Raw genomic sequence first — 26,664 nt, forward strand, 5'->3', positions numbered from 1 at the left:
TTCATTAGCTCGTCTTTATTCTCCGTCAAACACCCCATCTATGGTTTTATAGAAGAAAAAAATCCAGCATTATTTTGATTTTAAATAAAGAATATTTCAAGTTAAATTCAGCACACGGGCTTTTGGCACCTTTTTGTGGAGACTATGGGGGTAAAGGGAGCAAAACATACAAACACATCAAATTATAAATATGTATTTACAAATAATGTTTTGATCTTTTTGAAAATATTCCGTCCTCCTTCTGGTTCATGTTTTATCTCCTTTTAGAGATTTTTTTTCTACTTCATCTACCATCATTATTACCCACATTAAAATTTAGTTTCGCTTCAGTCGGTTCAGCTACAAGAACGACCTCGTACACGTCACTTGTGACGGACAAGGTCGACCTTCCCCCCTTTTCTCTTACGTACTGAAGTTGCCCTGAGGAAATGATCTGGGATCAGCATCAGTATTCCCAGAAGTGAACTCACGGAGAAACTGGAGAAATTCTTGGCCTGAACGTGTGCACTGTCTGACCATCATTCAATGAATCATTACTTTATCGCCAGATAGAAAAAGGTGCAGTTTTTACCTTTAAATATAAACATGATATTGTTGAAACGTCCTCAAAACACCGAAAATAAAATATTCTAAACATTGGGTTCAGGGATATTTTCAAACCGATCCCTGATCAGAGTCCCTGGGCAACTTCCTCTTGTTCTTGTTCTTGACAACCATATGACGTCATGGTTCCTTTTTGCATTTACTCCGCAGGAACCATTTTGTGCCCCTTCAATAGTAGATTTACTAAAATCCAGTCAGGAACGCAAAATGGCCCCGAGTCAAACCGACCTGTCTCTCAGTAAATACATGGCGCCGATCGGTCATCGGTGGTCGTCTTCTTGAGTTTCACACCTCGTCGGATTGCCACCAGAAAGTCCTCCACCTCGCCGTATTCCGACTCCTCCAGGAGCTCAGGAAGAGGCTGGCGCTCCCACTCCGACACCCGCCCGCCGGGCTGCGGTGGTGGTGGGGTCGGAGGATCGGACCGCTTGCACAGGAGCCGGGTGTCGTAGAAGCTGGTCGTTGGCGAAAACGGCCCACTGTTGCCCGGTGACAAAGGTGTGGTCGGGGGACTGAGCGGCGTCCGCGGCGCGTTTCCGTCCTCGGACGCCGCCCTGCAGGGGAAACCAGGATGCTCGGGCACTGTTGGGGTCTTGACGGGGATCATGGGGGGCTTGATGGGGATGGGGCCCAGGTTGAGGCCTCCGGACGGTCGCCGCAGGTTGGGTTTGGAGGACGGCGTCCGTCGAATGGTGGCCACTCCCGGGGTGATCACGGCCGAGGGGTTGGAGGGCAGGCCGGCGGTGGACGCGGGGCGTTTGGACTGGAACATGCGGCGGTAGGACTGACTGATGTCACTGTTTCTGGGGATGGTGGAGGATTTATCGAAGTCCGACTGCTGCTGCTCGTTCTCCTGATCTGCTCCAACCGTGTAGTAGTCACAGTCTGACACTGTAGCGAAAAGAAAACTATTTTATACAAATGCAAATGTAATGGCAGATGAAAAAAACACTTGTGGGACAAATTTCCAATTTGCAGTGGTGTAATGAATTTAGTCGGAATAAGTTGTGAACAAAAGATGAGTGAATGTATTTTGAATTGACCTGTGAGTGAATCTTTGAACACAGATTTTAAATATTGGTGAAATAAAGTAACATATCGTCGGCATAGATAAAGCTAACTTTAAGACAAAGCTTAAATGAAATTAAAACAAATATTTTCATGAGTTGTTTCTGGAAAACTTGAATACAGACTTAAAATTACTTTAAACAAAAAAAGACAATCAACATACTCAAAGAAAATATCAGGTTTGAGATAATACTCGAGGTTTACTGCCATCTGCGTCGGTGTGATTTAGCAGATTGATTCTAATATGTAATGAATGACGTGTGTGTGTGTGTGTACCTTGTGAGGGGATGGTGTCCTCGGAGCAGCAGGGCGTGTTGGTCTGGCTGCTGTAGCCGCTCGAGCCCTGCAGCGAGTCTCTGCTGGAGCCATGGATGTCCAGCCGGAGGCCTCGGGCCAGGACTCGGGCCAGCTCCTCGTGGGCCTCCCGCTCCTCCTGCTGGACACGACACACAGATACACACACACATTATTAATCAGTGTTTGATCAGTTCGTCTACAGCAGGAGTCAGGTGGGTCCCGTGAGGAAATACATAAAAAATAAGAACTCAGAAATACCAAAGAATCGCATGACGGCAATTTATAATTTCTGCGATAAGAGAAAATAATAATAATAATAATGTCCTTCAGGGCCGGACACTGCAAAAAAGAAAAAGCTAAAATAGAAGAAATACACACTGAATTTTAAAATGATCCATCCATATAGCAAGATGTATAAGAGAAACAACTAAATATATGTTAAAACAAGATCATTCATCTCATATTTCCAAATCTTCTATTTAAAATATTTTGTGGTTAGTGTCGTGGTTATGAATCATCGCCGATACTGATAATAATAACAATGCATTTTATTTTTAGGCGACTTTTTGAACACTCGTCACCTTACAAGGAAGAGTTTAAAAACATATTGGGAGTAAAATAGTTTCTTTACCGAAATATATCGGCCAATATGTTAAAATAAAAAAATTGACAATTATTACTCGGATGTCGCTGTCAAACTCTCTAAAGACAAAGAAATTTAATTGAGTCTTGATATGAACTTTATTATAAATACATATAATAAAAAAATAAAACAAACACAACCAATTATATAGAAGTTAAATTTAGAAAATACAAACAACATCAACCAAATACAAATCAAGTTTCCGACCTTGGGGGACATCAGGGAGTGGCTGCTTCCTCGAAGCCCCTGTGGCTCCTCCCCCGGTGTGGTGACATCAGCGCCGTGGTGGCTGCTGGGATCTGTAGTCTCTCTCCGGTCCCTGCTCCTCTTCAGGGTGTTGACCACCGGCAGGTCGTACGGACCCGGTTTGGACCAGTCCTGCTCGGAAACAGCGACAGACTCTGAACAACTGGTCAGGATTGAATTTTAACAGTTAAACAGTTAATGTTTTGTAATATTTTATTGAATTTTATTTCTTTTGTTCTAAAAAAATACAACAATATGGTTTGTGAATAACATCAAATTAATGTAGTTGTGAACTTTTTTCAATACTGATCCATTTATTGATCGATTTTCCCAAATTTTCGATTATTAATTTATTTTATACAATTTAAAAATGAACTCATTCTAAATATTATTAATAAAAACTATATCAAATTGATGCAGTTTAAACAAATGTTTGATGTTATTGCATGATGACGTTCTAACCAGCAAATATTTGGGATTTCATACATTTTTGATTTATATACCTCTGCCTGTTTGTTTGTCATCAGGGTTACACAAGAACTCCTAAACAGTTTTACAGTGAACTTGATGGGAAGTTGGGACACGGGCCAAAAGAAAGAATCCATAAAATTTTGGGGCAGATCCAGACAAAGGGGCTGAGCCAGGATTTTTAATTGGATCCCTTTGTTTAACAATACGTTTGTTTGTTTGTTTGTTGTTCTTTTTGTTTTTACATTTTCACCATTTTCCCAGCGGTTAATTCATAGATCTTGATGAAAACAATCAGAAATATTCAGTAGTCTTATTTTTTACGATCTTGTGCAATTTGGTGCAGATCCAAATAAAAAATCCAGATCAAACGGAATCAAATGTGTTTAAATGTGAGCGACACTCGTAGCAGCAGATGAAAATTAAAATTAGGATTCTATTAATTGAATAATGAATCAGTTAAGTTCATCAGTGAATCTGAACAGCAGCTGAAACATGACCACAATATTACCAAAAATAAAATGACAAGAAAACTCATGATTTAAGATTGGTGTCGTTGCAGTAGAGAGCTGGTTGAGGCAGAAGCAAGGAAATATGAACAGAGATATTATGAAGCTGACGGACGAAAAGGAAAAAAAAATTAATTCAAAAGCAGAAACCAAGCCGCTGCTTAAAAAACAAGAAAAGGGACGTGAGGAACAAAGCTAAATAAAAAAGAAAGAGGAGTGAGATGAAAGAAGGATAATGTGAAGGGAAGAGGAGGACGACGACATCGGGGATCAAACCTTCCACGACGGGACCGTTCCAGTAGTCTGACCGTAGTCTGAACGAGGCCACGGCCACGTGGGAGAAACGGACGAGGAGGAGGGCGAGGAGATGGGGGAGAAGGAGGTGGAGTATGAAGGGTGGAGGTGGGTGTCCTGGAGCTGCAGTACCGCTCCGTGCTGAGAGGGGGCAGTGTGATGCTCACAAACATTCCACAACTGAAGGTGAATGAATGAAGGAGGAGAAACCATATATGGTAATTCAACATGATGGTTAATGACTGAGGATGTGGAAAAAAACAACATAATGCACAGAATTAAACATGCAACATTTTCCACAACATAAGTGTCTGAACGCTGCGTCAACCTCAGCGATATTCATCCTCCGCTCCTTCCCTCACCTGCGGCGTTTCCGGGGGCATGGGCGAAGGCGACTTGGACTGGAATGCATCCTGGGAGACGAAGCCCGAGTCGTGGGAGGAGACGGACGAGAGGCGGGCGGGCGTCTGCTGCGGCAGCGCCACCGAGGACGAGGACGAGGAGGAGGCGCGGTACCGGAAGTGTGAGGCGGAGGTGGGCGAGTGGCAGTGTGAGCCGCTGGAGCGAGAGTCGCTGCTGTTCACGCTGTTCAGGCTGCTGCGGGGGCGGACAGGAGAAGAGGGCGGGGCGTTAGCGAGAGAGAAGTTAGCTTAGCATAAAGGCTGGAATCAGCAGCCTGACTTTACAGAGGTCAGAAGAGATAATCCAGAACGTCACAACAGGTAAAACCATCACACACAGCTGATACCACACTTAATTGTAAGCTAAGCTAACAGGACGCGAGGTGACGTCAGACTTCTCTCGTCCAACCATCGGCAAGAAACATCGAAAAACGTTTCTTCAAATCTGCTGAAACATATCTCAAGTTATGGGGAATGTCGAACGTTAGAGACGTTTTCGATGAAGATCAAGAAACCTTTTTTTAATAAAAAGAAAATACGTCGGACAAGCCTCCAGAATATTCATCAATATTTATGCTATTATAATTTTTCAGCCTGAATCTGTTTAAATCTGAAGAATAATTATATTATTATAAATACATTTAGGGGGAACTGGGTCAACAGTCCAGACGACTTCTAGAAGAATCCCAACAATGTGTCCTTTAAAAAAGTAAATGAACGAGCTGCATCTCTTCCTTCCCCTTGAAACATTAATAAAACAGAATTCAGAATTAAGATTCCAGATTCAGTTCGACACTGATTCACTGATTTGTACGCTTGCTCATTGAGAAGCTGCAGTTCCAGGCCTGCGCCACAGGGGGGCGGAGCGAGTCACAGGAGGGACAACAACCAACCAACCTGCACATGCTGGACTTCCTGGATACGGTGGTGCTCGGCGATGAGGGCGGAGTCTGGTAGGACCAGGTGCACTCGGAGCCCTTCAGGTCCACGATCACCTGGTGTCAAGACGAGAGACGGCGTCGTCAGAAACGAATGATTTGAACAGAAGTACAGAATAGAATCAGCTACTATGAACTCTGGGTAATGAGGCTCCTTCACAAGCGTCTGAATCGCAAGTCTGGCAACTTAAACATAGCAACGTAACGAGTGTTCAATCAATCAATCAGTTGATTGAGAGGGAAAAATATATAGTTACTGTTTTAATGATTGATTAATGGTTTTCAAGGGGAAAAAATTTAATATTTGCTGGTTCCAACATCTGAAACAAGAGGATTCGCTGCTTTAGTTTGTCACATGATCGTAAACTTTATAACTTTTTAACTGATTTCTAACATTTCGAGACAAAACAATCAAGAAAATGATTAAAATAATCATCAGAAGTCGATAAATGTCACTGTGACGTGAGAGTTCTCAGTCTTTATCTTGGTGTATTGTTTTGTTGATACATTCTATATTCTATATTCTACATTCGTCTGCCAGGAGCGAATACAGATAACCGTACGAACGGAGCCGTGGCGTCGTGTGACGTTTGTGGTCGTACCTGCTCGCTGGACGCCGGCAGCTTGTGCGGGTCCATGGTCAAAATCTTCAAGTCGTCCGTCAGCGTCCGCAGATGAGTGACCTCCCCCAGCATGGACATCTCCTCCTCCTGACACACACACACACACACACACACCAGGTGAGCGTCGAGTATATATATATATATGTTTATGCATAATTATCTGTTTTGGACGCGTCACTGACCACGACGGGTCTCAACATGGAGACGAAGCAGCAGAAGCGACTCCGCTCCTCCACCAGCGCCTTCCTCACCGCCGCCTTCTCCGTCTCCTCCAGCAGCAGGTACTTGTCGCTGACGTCCTGCATGGCGGTGTCCAGCTGCGGCTGGAGGTCGCCGCGGCCTGGACACACACACACACACACTTATAACTACACGAACACTAAACCCTCCGAGTCGCCAATTGCAACTTTAACGCCCCCGAGGGAAAAAAATCACGGAACGCAGCGTTTGACAATGTGTCAACGGAATAAAGCAACAACACGTTTACGGATTTACACCGAACGTGGTGGGAACGTTACTCCGGAGTTTTTCCTCCAGATGATTCACTTTTGGAGCGGCTCGGTCCAAGGTCAAAGGTCAAGGTCGACAAAGAAGGGGTCTGAAAGACGCTCTAAAAGATTTCATCCATTAGAAAACGATTCCCGGTCGTATGACGTGATGTGACCAGTGATGTCGTGCACATTTCAATAATGATAACACACACACACACACACTTTCTGGAACATGGCGAGATGGAGATCTGTTGCGGTGTAAACTTACCAAACACATCCGCTGCGCGGAGCAGAGCATGATGGGACACCAGAGGAACATGAGGCAGTGGGTTGGAATCAAAAGGAAGAAAAAGATCTTTTATAATTGATCCGATAACAAATATCAATATCTAATTATGGAACCAGAACTTTATCTGATCACAAACCTTTCTTTGCTTTCTTCTGCAGCTTCAGCGTGTCGGACGATCTCTTCTTGATCTCCTGTCGCGCCTTTTTATAGTCTGAGGAGGGAAACAAACACATGTAGGTGTGTGTGTGTAGGTGTGTGTGTGTGTGTGTTACTGTGTGTGTGTGTGTGTGTGTGTGTGTGTGTGTGTGCGTGTACCTTTGGCGTGGTCTTTGTCCAGAGTGTTGGCGACTCTCTTCCACTCCTCCATCTGCTCCTGTAGAGGGTTGATCAGACAGTCCAGGAACACCCTGCAAACACACGCACATACAAAATAACAATAATAATTATTATTGTTATAATAATAAAATTCATCTGGATGAATGTTTCATAGTAATATAGTCAGAGGTATTGAGGAGGGAGAGGAGAGCAAGATGGAGGAGGAGGAGGGGCATGTTGCCATGGAGTTGGATGCTACACCTGTTCATCACACACACACACACACACACACACACACACACACACACACACACACACACACACACACACACACACACACACACACACACACACACACACACACACACACACACACACACACACACACACACACACACACACACACACACACACACACACACACACACACACACACAGATCTACTCACATGGAGAACTGGCGGAGTTTGGCCTCGATGCTTCGGTGCCTCATGCACATCCTGGTGAGAGCTGAACCGATGTCCCTCGTCCCCCCTGACGACACACACACACACACACACACACACACACACACACACACACACACACACACACACACACACACACACACACACACACACACACACACACACACACACACACACACACACACACACACACACACACACACACACACACACACACACACAGATATTTGAAAACACACATTCATCTAATACATGTATTACGATTCAGGTTCATGAGGCTATGTGAACGTCAGTAAGATCGAGAAACGTATTCATGACATTAGATCCTTTCACTCAGGTGTGACATCATTATTTAAACATATGGTCGAACACGCAGGAAGTGACATCATCATCATCATCATCACTCTGCCGAGGACAAACATTCCGACACGCGAGTTTCTACCTTTTTTTAATTACAGAAAAACAAGATTTTTTTTATCTGGAAACCATAAATATAATAAATCTGCTTATTAGCTCACGATCCAAACATGTCGTCCTGAGACAACTGATGAGAAACTAAATCACAAAGTGTTGAAGAAAACGTTTGATCCGTCCCTTTAATCGGAACACAACTTTATGGATATTCTTTCTTGGTCCATCTCTCCACCAGGTTCTGTGGAAATCACTTCTCTACATTTTGTATAATCCTGCTGACGAGGAGAAAACAACGTGGCGACTTGATCCTGACCACAAAGTGAGAATTGGATCAAAGTCACAAGGAGCCTTTCAATATGTCTGACGAGTAAACTCAGAACGGAACCAGACAGAACAAGAAGATCCACGTCTGAGACGAGATCTTCTCTCCACCATTTTGTTTTGCTTCTCCTCCACATTACACTCAGGGGTCAGAGGCCCGGCCGGGCGGAGTCGGGCCTGGTGGGCGGAGCCTCTGTACCAGAGACGGAGCTCCCTTTACAGAAAAGAATTACCCATCGTAAAGCGGATGTTTTTGAATTTTGTACCATCTTTAATTAAGGCGCCGTCACGGTGACTGTTCAGTGCAGCACACTGTCCTGTGTCTGTGCAGCGTCCTCACGAGTACAGTTGAGTGTGTGTGTGTGTGTGTGTGTGTGTGTGTCAGGGGTGGGGTAGAGAGCACTGCATTGCACCACTGACACCTTCCTCCTCCTCCTCCTCCTCTCTGGTACATCTGTCACACCCTGTGTCTCCACTTCCCTCTTCTCTTTTCTTTTTCCTTAATGCACCAAAGAATCCAATATAATATAATATAGTAATAATAACTATCGCTACTCGTATCGATCATATCGATCATTGGACTCTATGACTGACGCTGTTCGAGGACTCGACCCTTTAAAAAGTTCCTGTGACCAGCGTCTGATAATATCACAAATGGGTGACTCTGGAAAATCATCATCATGGTGAATTCTGGGAATTATTCTTTTTCCAAGGATCCGAATGCCTCACCGACGCTCTGCTGCAAAGGATCATGGGAAGTGAAAATCAGATTTTCTCCCCAAGAGGACATTATTTTCCCAGATTTATCTTCACGATTCAGACGCTCAGCGTTTCCTCAGACGCCTCAGTTCCTTCAACTTCCTGGATCCTGTTTTTTCTTACGGAACGTCGCTGCAGGAGTTCGAAAATAATTCCCTTCGACCACAGGATTTTTTATTCCAGCGCTAATAATATTAACTGTTAACAAACTGACGTCAAGAGCCACAAGCCACATGAGGAACTTCACGATACTTTTCAAGTGCTACATTCTACATTTCTATTCTTCCAGGAGCAGGGATGAGCTCCGAACGCTCCACGAAATATTCCCCGGGTTCGACTACTCGCACGCCGGCTGTTTGAACCCGTCGCGTGCGGTCGAGCTGCTCCGGAGCCTCGAGGCCGTTCGAGCTCCAGACAGGAGACGCTGCTCCGGCCCGGAGAACTGGGTCGACAGGGACGAGTCGGTCAATCGGATGAGTTGACCAATGAAACTGTGGGAGTCTGTGTGAGCCCGAGGGAAGAGGACGAGACGCTCTGAAGTCCAACTCATTAATGTAAATGTGCCAGGTTTTAATTTTCAGACCTTTGTTTTCGATTTAAAGCTCCAGTTTCTGAGCCGGAGTCGTGACACAGGAAGGTTTCGATGTCGACGTGGAGGTTACGTTTTCACCCCCGCAAAAAACTACTGAACGGGTTTTTCTACGGAATTCGGTGGAAGGACGAGAGCCCATCAGAGTTCATTGTGCGTCCGTGGTCCAGCTTCCCCTGATATTTTTTGGACCGTTGTTTACGTTCCGTCAGCAGTCGACAGTTTCCATACTCGGTGTCACGAACACCTCCCAGGCTTCATCCACTTGGAGGGTTTTCACCGTCTGTGGTGTCGGCCCCCTCGTCTCAACACTTTTTAAACACATCCAAACACGTGGCATTGGGCGAGAGGCGGGGTTCACCCTGGACAGGTCCCAGCCTATCACAGGGCCACACACAGAGACGGACAACCACTCACTCTCACATTCACACCTACGGTCACTTCAGAGTCTCAATGAACCTGACCCCATTCTCATGTCTCTGGACTGTGGGAGGAAGATGGAGAACCTGAGAGAACCCACGCACACACGGGGAGAACATGCAAACTCCACACAGAAAGGCCCTGGTTGGTTTGAACCAGGACTCGAACCCAGAACCTTCTCGCTGTGAGGCGAAGGTGCAGACCACTACGCCCCCGTGCCGCCCCTCAGCTGGCGACATCGAGTGTTTCTCCTCTGATCCTCTGCATGTCAACATTGAAATGACAGAATGGAACACGACAACGGGACAGTGGAGCGGATCGGACTGCGCCCGTCGTGGTAACCGGAGGACAGCGGAGAGTTGCTGACCTGGAATCTTGAGACTGGAATTTTTCCTCCGACCGACTGGGATGTGAACTCGATGGTCACATTCCCGCGAGGAACCGGAGCAGCTGAAGACACACACACACACACACACACACACACACACACACACACACACACACACACACACACACACACACACACACACACACACACACACACACACACACACACACACACACACACACACACACACACACACACTAAGACCGCTCCCCCCTGGCCCGGTCTTAGGATGCCTTCTGCAGGAGTGTGTGTGTGTGTGTGTGTGTGTGTGTGTGTGTGTGTGTGTGTGTGTGTGTGTGTGTGTGTGTGTAGGAGGGCTGGTGGTGGATTCTTTAAATAAGCAGATATTCCTGGGAACATGTTTCCTCTCTGATCACATCCTGGAGGTTTTACATTCTCATTCTCCTCATCTGAGGAAACAGGAGCAGCGTTCGAGCCTTTCACACTCCGCCTGGTTACTCCCTCCCTCCCTCCCTCACACACACACACAGACACACACACACACACACACTCTTCTCTCCTCTGGGTGGTGAAATTCTCAGATTTGATGATGTTTCTCCCCAAAAACTTTGAATCTCAAATTTTTTTGCTGATGGACGAACATCACAGAATCACACTGACATGAATCTGTAACGTGATGACAGCTGTGTGGGAGGTCTGTGTGTGTGTGTGTGTGTGTGTGTGTGTGTCTAAAGCCTGTTCGGGCAGGTCTCTCTCTTCTCTGATTGGCTGTTGAACCAGACACACTTTGATCCTCCCGTCACTCCCTGGACACACACACACACACACACACACACACACACCCACCCCCCCCGCTGGGCTGCGCTGGTTAATAATTCAAACACACCTCAGGCTGACAGCAGGTTTGTTCCTGAGCAGCTTCAGTACAGTAGAAAAACAACTACTCTCACTCTGGTTTACTTTTTCTGTTTAAAGGCAAAATGAACAAAAGGGTCTGGTTTTAGTTTCCAGCTCAGTGTGGAGCATCGTCCCACCGATGAACCACGAGGCTCCTGTGACGTCATCAGTGAAATGAGGAAACTTATTTTACGTTAAGAATATTTCACCTGCGATATATGATGTCATTTCAGAGCAGCAGGAAGTTGCCTACATTACCCACAATGCAAAGTGGTTTTGGCGAGTCAGAAGTTTGTGTTTCGGACGCTGCGCCTCCGTCCGACCTTGAGGAAATATATCCCCCACCCCCCAAAAAAACCTGCTGGCGTGCGTGTGGACACTGCAGATATGACATCACTCACCTGCGCCTGAGGTGACATCACTAAATGACAACCTGCCAAAGGAGGCCATCTGTGTGACTAACACACACACACACACACACACACACTTATGTATTTATGTGACATTATGAGGTCACAGTTGAGTTGACCTTTGACCTTTGACCACCAGTTCACCCACCCGACGACGTCGGTGCCAAATGTTTCGTTCCTGAGACATCGTGATAATCACGAGAGAGGGGCCACGTGGAGACGTAACACTTAGCAGGTGGGGAAGTAAACTACAGGTCCCAGAATGCACTGGGGTCACAAACATCCCATCCACCATGTGCTGGAATCAGGAATTCCCAAAAAATCTTGTTTGGATCAAATCTGGATCAATTGAAAAATGATGGATAACTCGCGGCAGCTGCCGAGGCTCATGGGTAACGTAGTATTTGGTGACTCATATTTGGTTACACCTCATTTTCTCAGCTCCTCCTCTTCCTATTTTTCTTCTCTCCATTTCACCACCTCCTCATCCTCTTCTGTCCGCTCCCAGTTACCGGGTGTCGACATGTTGACGCGGCCCCATCAAAGTGGCCGGCCCTTTAAGAACAAATTAAATCCCTCCACTGGCAGCAGGTTGCCGTGGCAACCACGGACCAGCACGCGCGCGCGCACACACACACACACACACACATTAAAAAGATGCAAGTAGAGAGAGAGAGGAAGCCCGCTGTGCTTCATCTCCACGCTGTGTGTGTGTGTGTGTGACATAGCGTCACCCGCCTCACGCACACACACACACACACACTTGCATCTGCTCCGACCGTCGACGCTTCCGCAGCCGAAGAGGAAACAAAAATAAAATGCAAATATAATCTGACGTAAACGTTGTAACAGGTGAAAGGTCAGAAAGTCGTGATATGAAGAAACTTTTACACATTTAGTTTATTAATTCTTTAAAAAACTACAACGGCACTCGAGACGAAACAAGTCGAGCAACAGATTCATAATTGGGATTGATCGATCCGGTATCTTATATAAAAACTTTTATTTTACAGATTTTTCATATAATAAATAATAATAAAAATAATATCGGCCCCCAAATCATTAATCGATCATGGATCTCAACACAATCAACACGTCACGTTACTTCCTGATAAATTGGTCACATGTGACAGGAGCAGACTCCGGTGAGGGGCGGGGCCACTCTGGGTGGGGGCGTCGGCCTCGTCGGGGGAGGGAAGAGCGAGGGACGAGGAACAGCTCAATATTCTGATGTATCAAAATTTTTATTATTATAATTTTTATTATTATTAAACTGTTAAAATATATAACGTCTGTAGAAGCTCATGACAAAAGAAAAAAAATGTTTTGGTGGATTTTTATCTAAGATGGTGGAAACAGATTCAATCTATCGACTCTGGTTCTGGATCCTGCAGTGATTTACATCTTGTTGCCATGAGCAACAGGAGCAGCCGACTGGACATGACAGCCCCCCCCCCCCCCCCCCCCCCCCATCACCAGCTGCCCTCCTCTCTCTCCTCTTCCCTTTCTCTCTTTCACCAGCCTCCTCTTCCTTTCTCCACAGACGACATCATCATCATCATCATCTCTTATTCATCTTTTTATTCTAATCTGACATTTTATCTATTTTGGTCCAAATATTTCCCACATTTCTCTTCCCACCCTTCTTCACGCATCCTCCTCCTCCTCCGCCGATATCACGTCCAAATCAGCGAAACCTTTTTCTTTTCTTTTTGTTGTGTTATATTATGTAAATAAAAATATTGTTTAAAAAACAAGATGCACTAAGAATCAGCAAGTGTTTGGTTTGCAGAGACGTGAGGAGGAGGAGGAAGAGGAGGAGGAAGAGGAGGAGGATGAGGAGAAAGAGGAGGAGGATGAGGAGGAAGTGGAAGAGGAGGAGGAGGATGAGGAAGAGGAGGAGGAGGAGGAGGAGGATGAGGAGGAAGAGGAGGAGGAGGTGGATGAGGAGGAGGAGGAAGAGGAGGAGGATGAGGAGGAGGATGAGGAAGAGGAGGAGGAGAAAGAGGAGGAGGAGGAGGTGGATGAGGAGGAGGAGGAGGAGGAGGAGGAAGAGGAGGAGGATGAGGAGGAGGAGGAGGAGGAGGTCGGACATGTTGAGGTGTGGTTCTAATTGTCCCAACAGTGGGAGAGAAACCAATAGTTCTACACACACACACACACACACACACACACACACACACGAGTCCATTGCAGTGCGGCGGTGACCTACAGCCCTAGAATCAAAGCTGCGGTGACCAATCGTCTCCTCGGACCACGTTGTCACTGTGACAGCGAGTCGCCTCAACAGTAAGTCGACCTACATCCAACACACACACACACACACACACACACACACACACACACACACACACACACACACACACACACACACACACACACACACACACACACACACACACATCACTGTACCCATGTTACGATGTGAAAACAAACACACGCAGACACACTTCCTGCTTCATCTAATCAATCCAGGAAGTGACCCTCTATCGACGCTGCGGTCACGCGTCTGATCATTCGTCAATAATGGAAAAGTAGAAATCAATATCAGTAACAACAACAGAGACACGGACACAATGTCTGCTAACACGGCCCCGTCTGCTAACACGGACGGGGGCGGGGCTTAGGACCTGTACTGCCGCCAAACACCAGGGGGCGATCGTGAGGATTTGGAGCCGTCACGTCGTCCATCTTTATTTTACAGTCTAAAATAATATTGTGTTTTAAACGTTCGATTCCGGCTCTTTCGCAGAAGAAAGATCCCGACCTGGATCAGGAAACAACCTCTGGCAGAGTGATGGTGAATCTGCTTCCTGTTATTATTTCATTCATCCAATCATAAGTTCCAAACACAAGCGAGTCCATCGACAGGTGGACGAAGGAGAACACACCGACGCGTCGCCGTCCTACCTCGGCTGCTGGTCGCCAGGTCGGCCACTTTCTGAAAGGCGTCCAGGAAGGCGGCCACCGCCACGACCGTCGTCCTGGCAACAGGAAAACACAGCACAGAATAAAAGTTTGGTTATGAATCTAAATAATATGTTAAACCCAAACCAGAGATTAATAAGTACGAGTTTTTTAAAGGGACAACAATTCAGAGAAAGTAAAGAAGTAACCGATTTAATTCATTCTCTGGAAGGTGTGATATGTTCCGAAGAGCGTCGGCAGTAATTTACAGTATGAATCTGATTTGTGTGTGTGTGTGTGTGTGTGTGTGTGTGTTACCTGAGCTGTGACTGCAGTTTGCTGGCCTTGCTGATGAAGTCGTCCCAGACGGGGGAACTGCCCTGAGCAGAACCAGAGACAAAAGGGTTTATAATAACGACCACTTTGAGAAAAAAAAGGACAATATTTTACACACATATATATTTATATATATATATATATAAATAATCGTCAGAGATATTTCATCGGAAATGTTTGACTCCGTCAGCGTCGGCTCCCAACAATCCATCCAACAGACTGTATAGTTCACGCAGGCTGCAGGGACTCTTCTGTGGATCATTGATCATATCTAATCAATACCTGCTTGGTTTAATATCCTCAGAGTAGGTGGTGATAAAAAGTCACGACTGGACAAACGTGACCTGAGTTTGGAGAAAAACAAACAACAACAACGCGTAGGGCTGCAAATGATTTTTTCTATTTTCACAATCGATTCATCGAACAGTTGTTTGGTTCTTAAAATGGTGAAAAATCTTAATCGTATTTCCCAAAACTCCAACATGATGTTTTGTTTTGTCAACACACCAAAGATCTTCAGTCACTGTCACAGAGGAGCAAAGAACCAGAAGATATTCACATGGAAGAAGATGAAATCAGAGGATTTTGACTTTTCATAAAAACAACTTGAACCGATGAATCGATTATCAAAATAGTCTGCGATTCATTTAGTAGTTGATTACTGATCGATGAGCTGTCACACACACACACACCCTCCTTCACACTGAACGTACAGTTTTGCGCGTCAGCCACAAAACAAACACACACACACAATACATTGTTCCTCTCCATGAAAAAGTTTGCTCGTTCGACCTCGCGGCCAAAACACGTAAAGTCGAGCGACGAGGAGACGGATCAATCTCCCAGATCCACACGTCCCCAACACACCGGAACCAACGTCAAAATTAGAACTGTTCTTCAGAAACTGGGCCTGTCACAGGTGGTTGATCTCCGCCCTCTTCACTCGGCTCTTTGTGGGCGTCGGCCCCTTTTCCCTGCAGCGTCACCGTCGCTCCGCTCCGCCGCTGCAGCTGGGCGTGTTCGGCCTTGTTCTGTTAGTGAGAGTGATGCCCAGCGTCATCGCCTGGCTACCGTTGCTACGGTAACGCTGCTGCTGCTGCAGCAGAGAGGCTTCAGACGGAGACGGATCTGTGGGGAGGGGTCACACGTGTCTGTGCGCGCGCACACACACACACACACACACACACACACACACACACACACACACACACACACACACACACACACACACACACACACACACACACACACACACACACACACACACACACACACACACACACACACACACACACACACACACACACACACACACACACACCGAGGCGACGCATCCATCAGTCACTGAGGACATAAATTGTCACCGTGGCAACAACCGGAAGCTGCAGCAGCAGCAGCAGCAGCTGGTCCTTGAGGAATCCACCGCTCCGTCTGTGTTCCGCTCTGTGAACGATCGCAGGCGTCTGCTTGTTTCTCCTCTTCACGTCTGATCGACGACGACGACGAGCTTTAACGTGGTGTCGTGAAGAAACGAACGAACATTCGAATCCGGTTCAGGTTTTAATTTCTGCCGAATAATCGATTAGTTGTTTGGTCCCTAAAATGGTGGGAAATGATGGTGACGTTCGTGTCGTGATAACTACTTTCTCGTTGCGCGATATAAACTGTACTATCGTCATTTAAGACCATTTTTTGATACTGAATCACGTGAGCTCATTGCTGCTGAAGAGAGACGTGATCCAGAGTTGAGACTTTGTGTTCAGGCCTCAGACACGACAAGCAGTTTGAAGACCACGGTGCCGTTAGACCAAGACTAAGAAATCCACATCTTCTGACATTTTAGAAACCGATTGAGTGACTGATCACGACGAGAAACAGATGATGAACACGTCAACAAACATCTTCAGTTCAGTGTCACAGAGGAGCAAAGAAACCAGAACATATTCACGTGGAAGAAGCTGAAATCAGAGAAGTTTGCTTATTTTTTTCCATATAATCTACTTGAACCGATTAATCGATGATCAAAACAGTTGGTGATTGAATCAGACGTCGTTACGACGGCTGGTACCATTTCATAAACGAGTGACTTTGCAAATCTGCGATGTGTCGAATATCTGACACCATGAAAGTATGAAAACTGATGTTTTCACCTTCTGACGTCAGAGCGGAGCAGGAAGTGATCAGCGGATTATTCAACGACAGACTGACTGACCCATTTGGCCCGGTACCAAAACCAACGCAGCAGCTGGGCCCCGTGATGTTTCCATGGCGATATCGACACACCAATTAAAAACAGCTGACACACACACACACACACACACAAAGAGAGAGAGCAGGATTATTCATTTAGCTCAGCTGATTAAATCGACTGTCAGTTCTCTGCTTCTACCTTTTTTAAAATGTTCCCGTCTGTAAAATAAAAACAAAGGGAACAACGAGGGTGAAGTTCCTCGGACCAAAGCCGAACGGGTTCTCACTTGTTCTACAGACTGAAAGACGACGTTCTCGTTGTGATTGGATAATGAATCACGAGGATCACAAACACAAACACACAGTGACACGGGAACGTGTCTCCACCCACACGACGACGCTGACGGACGAAACAAACTAACCGGCGTCTTGACCGTCTGCGAGTTTCACGTCTGAATTAAACATGAATGAAAATAACGACTCACTTTGGGTTTTTTGCTGCTGTGATTCATTTACATTCGATTTTTTTAAGCACTGATGACGACAGAGATGTTTTGTCAAAATAGAAACCAAATGAAATGAAATGAAACCTGATCGAGTTCTGGTTGTTGGTCAGAATTCAAGGAACAATGAACCTGAACCAGTTTAAACCTTGACAAGTTTACATTTCAACTTGAAACAGTTTAAACCTCAACATGAACCAGTTTACACCTCAACATGAACCAGTTTACACCTCAACATGAACCAGTTTAAACCTCAACATGAACCAGTTTACACCTCAACATGAACCAGTTTAAACCTCAACATGAACCAGTTTAAACCTCAACATGAACCAGTTTACACCTCAACATGAACCAGTTTACACCTCAACATGAACCAGTTTAAACCTCAACATGAACCAGTTTACACCTCAACCTGAACCAGTTTAAACCTCAACATGGACCAGTTTAAACCTCAACATGAACCAGTTTACACCTCAACATGAACCAGTTTAAACCTCAACATGGACCAGTTTACACCTCAACATGGACCAGTTTAAACCTCAACATGAACCAGTTTACACCTCAACATGAACCAGTTTACACCTCAACATGAACCAGTTTACACCTCAACATGGACCAGTTTAAACCTCAACATGAACCAGTTTACACCTCAACATGAACCAGTTTAAACCTCAACATGAACCAGTTTAAACCTCAACATGAACCAGTTTACACCTCAACATGAACCAGTTTACACCTCAACATGAACCAGTTTAAACCTCAACATGGACCAGTTTAAACCTCAACATGAACCAGTTTAAACCTCAACATGAACCAGTTTACACCTCAACATGAACCAGTTTACACCTCAACATGAACGAGTTTAAACCTCAACATGAACCAGTTTAAACCTCAACATGGACCAGTTTAAACCTCAACATGAACCAGTTTAAACCTCAACATGAACCAGTTTACACCTCAACATGAACCAGTTTAAACCTCAACATGAACCAGTTTACACCTCAACATGAACCAGTTTAAACCTCAACATGGACCAGTTTAAACCTCGACAAGTTTACATTTCAACATGAACCAGTTTACACCTCAACATGAACCAGTTTACACCTCAACATGAACCAGTTTACACCTCAACATGAACCAGTTTAAACCTCAACATGAACCAGTTTACACCTCAACATGAACCAGTTTAAACCTCAACATGAACCAGTTTACACCTCAACATGAACCAGTTTACACCTCAACATGAACCAGTTTACACCTCAACATGAACCAGTTTACACCTCAACATGAACCAGTTTAAACCTCAACATGGACCAGTTTACACCTCAACATGAACCAGTTTACACCTCAACATGGACCAGTTTACACCTCAACATGGACCAGTTTAAAGCTCAACATGAACCAGTTTACACCTCAACATGAACCAGTTTACACCTCAACATGAACCAGTTTACACCTCAACATGAACCAGTTTAAACCTCAACATGAACCAGTTTACACCTCAACATGAACCAGTTTAAACCTCAACATGAACCAGTTTACACCTCAACATGAACCAGTTTAAACCTCAAAAAGTTTACACCTCAACATGAACCTGTTTAAACCTCAACATGAACCAGTTTAAACCTCGACATGAACCAGTTTAAACCTCGACAAGTTTACATTTCAACTTGAACCAGTTTAAACCTCGACATGAACCAGTTTAAACCTCGACAAGTTTACATTTCAACTTGAACCAGTTTAACCTTCAAAAAGTTTACACCTCAACATGAACCAGTTTAAACCTCGACATGAACCAGTTTAAACCTCGACAAGTTAACATTTCAACATGAAACAGTTTACACCTCAACATGAACCAGTTTACACCTCAACATGAACCAGTTTACACCTCAACATGAACCAGTTTAAACCTCAACATGAACCAGTTTAAACCTCAACATGAACCAGTTTATACCTCAACATGAACCAGTTTACACCTCAACATGAACCAGGACTAGACAGGTGTTTGTTCTGGGCTGTCCGGTTTACACCCGGGATATAAAACAGACTGGCCCACTTTAAACCCCGGGTATAGTCTGGCAGGAGGCTGCACCTGATCACAAAAACCCTGGAGAGGACGTAACACTGTCATTCAGCCCTCACTCACACACACACACACACACACACACACACACACGCCTGCTTTGTGCAACAGATTCGACCCACTGAGCTGCAGGGTGTTGCAGCAGCTGCTCTGATGATCAATGTCCATGCGCGCAACATCATGGATTCTTTCAAATCAGATGAACGATAATCATAATCATCTTCATATTAATAATCGTCGTGTGGTCACCTTCATGTCTCCGATGACGGTCTGGAACAAACCCCCCAGCGCGCTGCACTCCCTCTCCATCACCGTCTCCATCTTCGGCTGCGCGTGAACGGAAACTACCGACGGTGTCACTCTGGTCTGTGGTCCATCGAGGACGCGACGGGACGAGGAACGAAAGGTGTGATTCAAAAGAATAAAAATGAACAATAATACAGATAATGAATGAAACCCCGCTCAGGCTCTGGCTGCGGGGTTTCCCCGGCGGACGGACAGAGGCGCTGAGTTTCCTCCCATGTTGGATGAAGCTCCGAAGAAACACTGACACGATGCACCGAGAAGCTCCGAGTCACGTGAGCACTGACGTCATCACACACACACACACACACATGTCGGTGTATCGCGTGGTGTTGAATTTACTGTACATTGTATATTCTCCAGGTAACTTCAGGTGTAAACTCCGATGAAGCTGGTTCTCCTCCGACCGGCGTTTATCACCATGGTAACTGATTCTGAACGGGATCAGTGGAAGTTAGAGATAAGAGATCAAAGATCCAACTACTGACCAATCAGATCACTGGAAAACCAAGCGGGTCGTCGTTCTACTACGGTGACCCCGCCCACTTTTGGAACGACTCCGTTTCCGGAAGTGAATTTCCAATTCACTCTGTTGATGTTTCATAAAATCCTTAAATGAAGAGTTTTAACAAACTGAAAGCTACAATGTGTAATATTTAGACGAACTGATTCACAGAAATTGAACATATTGTCCATAACTCTGTTCATATAAGAGTTAAATATAGTTCCATGAGGTGGACCGACCTCCGTGTGAGTCTCCATGTTTCTACGTCGTGTTGAATACGTTGAATCGTTTTTTCTCAATGACATCTCCAATATAACATGTTTTTTCTCTCGCTGTTCCAGACTTTTCATGTGTATCAATAGTAATAAATTCTTTTATTAGAACAAGGTTCACCACATCATGATCAATAATTCTCATGACGATCAATGAGCAGTTCAGTGTGATCGATGACATGACTTCAGCTCCTCTTCATCACAGTTTGATCATCGTCAGACAAAAGGGAAAAAATATATCTTCTCTCGTCAGTAAAACGATGCGTTCCTTTGATTATTTACATGATTGTTTCAGACTGACTTTACATTTGAATGATGTGAGTTGGACGACATCTAGTGGCCAAATCTAGTCAGTAAAACCTTTCAGTTCTTCCTCCCGAAGAAAGGACTTATTTAATATCTGTATTATATTTTACCTTATTGTTATGTTTTAAATAAATAAGTGTCTATATATATATATATATATATATATATATATATATATATATATATTTATGTGAATGAAAATGAGTGAGTGACTGTCTCTGTTGAAGACTGACGACTCTGCTGCTTCCTGCTTCACCACTTTTATCTACATGAGGAATAATTTCACTGGAACCAAATTTTAATTATTTGTCCCAGACCGTCAAAGTAAAGAAATTAAAAAGCTCTTGAAATGTTCAATTATTTTCTATGCAAAGAAATTTAAGTTTTTGTTTCTTTTAATATTTTTTTGATACAACGATATCTCAAAGGTTTTACTGGATATTTTTTTGAACCATGAATAATTAAAAAAATAATTTGAAAATAGGAAACATATCCATAAAACTAAAACCGAAAAGGGATGGATGGGTGGGTAGATAGATAGATAGATAGATAGATAGATAGATAGACAGATAGATAAATGGATGATAGATAGATAGATAGATAGATAGATAAATGGATGATAGATAGATAGATAAATGGATGATAGATAGATAGATAGATAGGTAGATAGATAGTCAGATAGATAAATGGATGATAGATAGATAGACAGGTAAGTAGATAGATAGGTAGATGGATGGGTGGATAGATTGATGGATAGATGAATAGATAGATGGACCTGTAAACAAGAAACAAGATGCTATTCCATCGTAGAGAAGTGGTGAACAACCATGTGCAAAACAGGGACAACCTGCAGACTCTGGGCCCGGCGAGGCGTTAAGGTCTGGACCGAGGCCAGTGGGGCCGACCCGCTCGCCGAAGGCAGATCTGGGATCAGATGGTGAGGTTGGCAGTCGGTGTCGTCGTAACCACAGAGACGCCACCGCGTAATGACAGGGAGCGACAACAACACACACACAAGGCAGCTCGCCGTGTGTCATTATCAACCCCAAAATACAGAAGACTAAACTAATAACAGCTATCAGGGAGAGGGGGGAGGCCGTGGGAGGAAGAGCGAGGAGACAAACGATGAACCACAGCATCTGAAGTTGTTTTATGACCATTGTCATCAAGTCACACCAGCACATTGATGCCTAGTCAAGAGATATTCAAATGGGAAAATGAATTGTGTTAGTCAGACATTATCGTCATCTCAGGTTTCTGAAAAACGACCTTCGATCACCAGCTGCGACAGAGTTTGGCCTGAAGTTTCTCGAGTGAACAGTAAAGAAATGAGCAACATCCCAATGTGATATTTAAAAGTAATAACAAGGAAAATCGATAGAATTTTTCTTTTAAAAATAGGGACTTGGCCTAAATGTTGAGCTTTTAAACTGCTAGTGTTTCAATTCTCCTTATGATTCATGTTAGCACCTTGTCTCAGTTATGCTAGCAGCTCTTTAATGTAGGCTACCTATGTACACCTGCTCTGAGCTAACATGCTAACTTGTTTAGCAGTTATTGTGTTTTCATGTTCACCACCTTAGTTTGGAGAGTTAGCATGCTAACACTTGCAAATTAGTACCCAAACACAAAGTAAAGCTGAGCTAAATGGTTTGCTTTGTTGTAGAGGTTGAATCATTTTAATCTGATAGTATGCATTGAATTTTGTCAAACTTCTGGGAGGAGAAACTCTGAGCTCCAGCGTACAGCCCTTAGAAAACATGTAACCAAAAAGCAAAGATCAGCTGCCAGGAGCACTTGGCTTTGTTTCAGCAGACTGGCGGTCCTGATTCTTGAAGCCTGTCCTCTAATTTTCCTGAGCATGGCCTCCCACTTGGCAAGATGCCTCATCTCCAGGTGGAGCATCTAGTTGGATCTTGGTCTCCATGTGAGCATTGCTTCTGCAGCTGTGTAGAAAGCATGAAAAACAGCCATGTTGTTGTTTGGAGGTGAAAGTTGAAGTGGTATAAGCCTGCAGTTATTCTACAAACCTTCCTTCTTTGGAAGAAGGTGAACAAACTTAAGGTTGCATCAGTAAAGACAAGAACTCCGTGACACGACATTAGTCACTTGTCTTGTTGCCCAATGGATAAGGTCAAACAGGAATCTTAATGTGGAAGAATCAAAGTTTGTCACTACCAACATTTCATAATGTAGGTCTTGTAACCAAGACCGTGAGGAAGAACCTCAGTGTTCAAGATTCCAGAAAGTGCAGGGCATAATCAAGACATTAATAATAATGGACACTGGACAGAATGTTACACTGTACTTAGTTGCAAATGACATCCACAGGCAGAGAGTATAGTTCCAAGTATTTTATTGCAGTTCACAACAATACTAAGCCAGAGTTTCCAGGAAGAGGTCACCTGAGAACAGAAACACCGTTAGCCAGAGTGTCATTCACCTCGACTTGCATGAAGTGATCATTTGAAAGAATTTTGCAAAGTCTACTTACATGAGATAGTCAAAGCTCAATGTAGTACCCATTGCCGCTTCGATGCAGGATGCGTCGGGGCCACAATGGCAGTTGGTCTAAAACTTCTTTGCCCAACATCAATTTTAGAATTATGGGGCTGCTGCTCATTATGATCAAAATAAACACCATCCTGAGAAAGAGCAAAGTCCCACATAGCATCTTTGCTTTGGAGCACGCTGCTGCTCGGCTGCTGGGGCTTGGCCGGGTAGCCGGGCTGAGGGAACTGGTAGCGCGGCTGCTGGGGCTTGGCCGGGTAGCCGGGCTGGGGGAGCTGGGGCTTGGCCGGGTAGCCGGGCTGGGGGAGCTGGGGCTTGGCCGGGTAGCCGGGCTGGGGGAGCTGGGGCTTGGCCGGGTAGCCGGGCTGGGGGAGCTGGGGCTTGGCCGGGTAGCCGGGCTGGGGGAGCTGGGGCTTGGCCGGGTAGCCGGGCTGGGGGAGCTGGGGCTTGGCCGGGTAGCCGGGCTGGGGGAGCTGGGGCTTGGCCGGGTAGCCGGGCTGGGGGAGCTGGGGCTTGGCCGGGTAGCCGGGCTGGGGGAGCTGGGGCTTGGCCGGGTAGCCGGGCTGGGGGAGCTGGGGCTTGGCCGGGTAGCCGGGCTGGGGGAGCTGGGGCTTGGCCGGGTAGCCGGGCTGGGGGAGCTGGGGCTTGGCCGGGTAGCCGGGCTGGGGGAGCTGGGGCTTGGCCGGGTAGCCGGGCTGGGGGAGCTGGGGCTTGGCCGGGTAGCCGGGCTGGGGGAGCTGGGGCTTGGCCGGGTAGCCGGGCTGGGGGAGCTGGGGCTTGGCCGGGTAGCCGGGCTGGGGGAGCTGGGGCTTGGCCGGGTAGCCGGGCCGCTGGAGCTGGTAACCTGCCACCACGGCAGTTGGTCTTAAACTTCTTGGCTCAACATCAATTTCAAAATCATGGGGCTGCTGCTCATGAGAAAGAGCAAAGTTCCACATAGCATCTTTGCTTTGGAGCACGCTGCTGCTCGGCTGCTGGGGCTGGTAGCGCGGCGACTGGGGAGCAGAAACCATCTCAATTCCATAACTTGAAGCGATACCTGACTGTGGCTGGGGCTTGGCCTGGTAGCCCGGCTGCTGGGGCTGAGGGAGCTGGGGCTTGGCCTGGTAGCCGGGCTGCTGGGGCTGAGGGAGCTGGGGCTTGGCCTGGTAGCCGGGCCGCTGGGGGAGCTGGGGCTTGGCCTGGTAGCCGGGCCGCTGGGGGAGCTGGGGCTTGGCCTGGTAGCCGGGCCGCTGGGGGAGCTGGGGCTTGGCCTGGTAGCCGGGCCGCTGGGGGAGCTGGGGCTTGGCCTGGTAGCCGGGCCGCTGGGGGAGCTGGGGCTTGGCCTGGTAGCCGGGCCGCTGGGGGAGCTGGGGCTTGGCCTGGTAGCCGGGCCGCTGGGGGAGCTGGGGCTTGGCCTGGTAGCCGGGCCGCTGGGGGAGCTGGGGCTTGGCCTGGTAGCCGGGCCGCTGGGGGAGCTGGGGCTTGGCCTGGTAGCCGGGCCGCTGGGGCTGGTAACCTGCCACCACGGCAGTTGGTCTTAAACTTCTTGGCTCAACATCAATTTCAAAATCATGGGGCTGCTGCTCATGAGAAAGAGCAAAGTTCCACATAGCATCTTTGCTTTGGAGCACGCTGCTGCTCGGCTGCTGGGGCTGAGGGAGCTGGGGCTTGGCCTGGTAGCCCGGCTGCTGGGGCTTGGCCTGGTAGCCCGGCTGCTGGGGCTTGGCCTGGTAGCCCGGCTGCTGGGGCTTGGCCTGGTAGCCCGGCTGCTGGGGCTTGGCCTGGTAGCCCGGCTGCTGGGGCTTGGCCTGGTAGCCCGGCTGCTGGGGCTTGGCCTGGTAGCCCGGCTGCTGGGGCTTGGCCTGGTAGCCCGGCTGCTGGGGCTTGGCCTGGTAGCCCGGCTGCTGGGGCTTGGCCTGGTAGCCCGGCTGCTGGGGCTTGGCCTGGTAGCCCGGCTGCTGGGGCTTGGCCTGGTAGCCCGGCTGCTGGGGCTTGGCCTGGTAGCCCGGCTGCTGGGGCTGTGGGAGCTGAGGCTTGGCCGGGTAGCGCGGCTGCTGGGGCTGTGGGAGCTGAGGCTTGGCCGGGTAGCGCGGCTGCTGGGGCTGAGGGAGCCGGTGCGGATAGCTGGGCCACTGGGGCTGGTACCTGGGCTGCTGGGGCTGGTAGCTCAGCTGAGCAGAATCCCTCTTAATTCCATTACTTGAAGCAATACCTGATTGATATTTGTTTATATTATCTTGTAAAGTAGAATTGAACATGTGATCTTTGGTCTGAAGGACATTTACACTAAGGTAACGTGGTTGCGTCGGGTTCTCTCTGGGTTTTGAAGGAATCAGTGGCTCAGGCCTGTAACTAGAAACACTTCTCTCTCGACTGTAACCATCTACTTGCCTACCATGAGAACCACTGTACCCTCCAGCAGCAGGCTTCAGTTTATCAGAGGAACCACTCCCACTGGGTCCAGAGCGACTTGGAGAACCTCCAGGCTGTGCAGGGCCGGAGGATCCCTCAGGGTGCTCAAAGTAAGGTTTGACGCCACTGGACCCTCCACTTCTGTAGCTCAATGCTAAAGAGACACAACATTTTAATGATCAGTCTAAAGAAGAAATAACCTGGAAGTGTAGATTGTGTAGAATGAACACTTACCCTCTGCATGTGGCCCAAAGGCTACGAGTGAGAGCAGGAGCACCCTGGGAAGTAGAGAAGGGGATGTGTGGATGAAAGAAATCAACTTTTTCTTCTTTTTTTTGCAATTACTCAATTTGCCCCCCAAAAACACCCAAATCTTACCTCACACGAAACCCAGAAGCCATTTTTGAAGACTGTGTGCTGCTTGGCCGCAAACAACAAAATCCAAAACTCATGTTTCAGTTTCATGACTCCTGCCAACACAGCAGACTTTTTATGTGTTGGTACCTGAGTTGACACTGATGAAATGATTGGAATCAGGTTCGAG

At 46.5% G+C, this 26,664-nt stretch overlaps 2 protein-coding genes across 4 annotated transcripts; both read right to left on the reverse strand.

Moving 5' to 3' along the window:
- On the reverse strand, positions 1-20,552 carry LOC118291952 (protein MTSS 1-like). 3 transcript variants are annotated; one of them, XM_035620514.2, is made up of 16 exons: positions 20,480-20,552; positions 20,079-20,195; positions 15,036-15,097; positions 14,721-14,794; positions 7,634-7,718; positions 7,186-7,277; positions 7,007-7,081; positions 6,850-6,861; positions 6,273-6,430; positions 6,070-6,177; positions 5,427-5,524; positions 4,491-4,725; positions 4,111-4,308; positions 2,819-2,989; positions 1,948-2,107; positions 1-1,494 (listed from the first exon to the last, which is right to left on the reverse strand). In XM_035620514.2, exons 2-16 carry the CDS (start codon positions 20,148-20,150, stop codon positions 839-841), a joined length of 2,256 nt encoding a protein of 751 aa, XP_035476407.2. In that variant the 5' UTR covers positions 20,151-20,195; positions 20,480-20,552; the 3' UTR covers positions 1-838. The 3 variants fall into 3 exon arrangements, with proteins under 3 accessions (XP_035476407.2, XP_035476409.2, XP_035476410.2); XM_035620516.2 differs by lacking the exon at positions 20,480-20,552 and having other exon boundaries at positions 1,948-2,104; positions 20,079-20,360; XM_035620517.2 differs by lacking the exons at positions 4,111-4,308; positions 20,480-20,552 and having other exon boundaries at positions 20,079-20,359.
- Positions 20,553-23,554: 3,002 nt separating this feature from the next.
- Positions 23,555-26,639, reverse strand: LOC118292486 (adhesive plaque matrix protein-like). Its single transcript, XM_047330348.1, has 4 exons — positions 26,499-26,639; positions 26,355-26,398; positions 23,710-26,274; positions 23,555-23,620 (listed from the first exon to the last, which is right to left on the reverse strand). The coding sequence occupies exons 1-3, from the start codon at positions 26,570-26,572 to the stop codon at positions 23,726-23,728; spliced, it is 2,667 nt and encodes an 888-aa protein (XP_047186304.1). The 5' UTR covers positions 26,573-26,639; the 3' UTR covers positions 23,555-23,620; positions 23,710-23,725.
- Positions 26,640-26,664: the final 25 nt, after the last annotated feature.

Source organism: Scophthalmus maximus, chromosome 22 (assembly GCF_022379125.1).
Source record: "Scophthalmus maximus strain ysfricsl-2021 chromosome 22, ASM2237912v1, whole genome shotgun sequence".
Lineage (NCBI taxonomy): Eukaryota > Metazoa > Chordata > Actinopteri > Pleuronectiformes > Scophthalmidae > Scophthalmus > Scophthalmus maximus.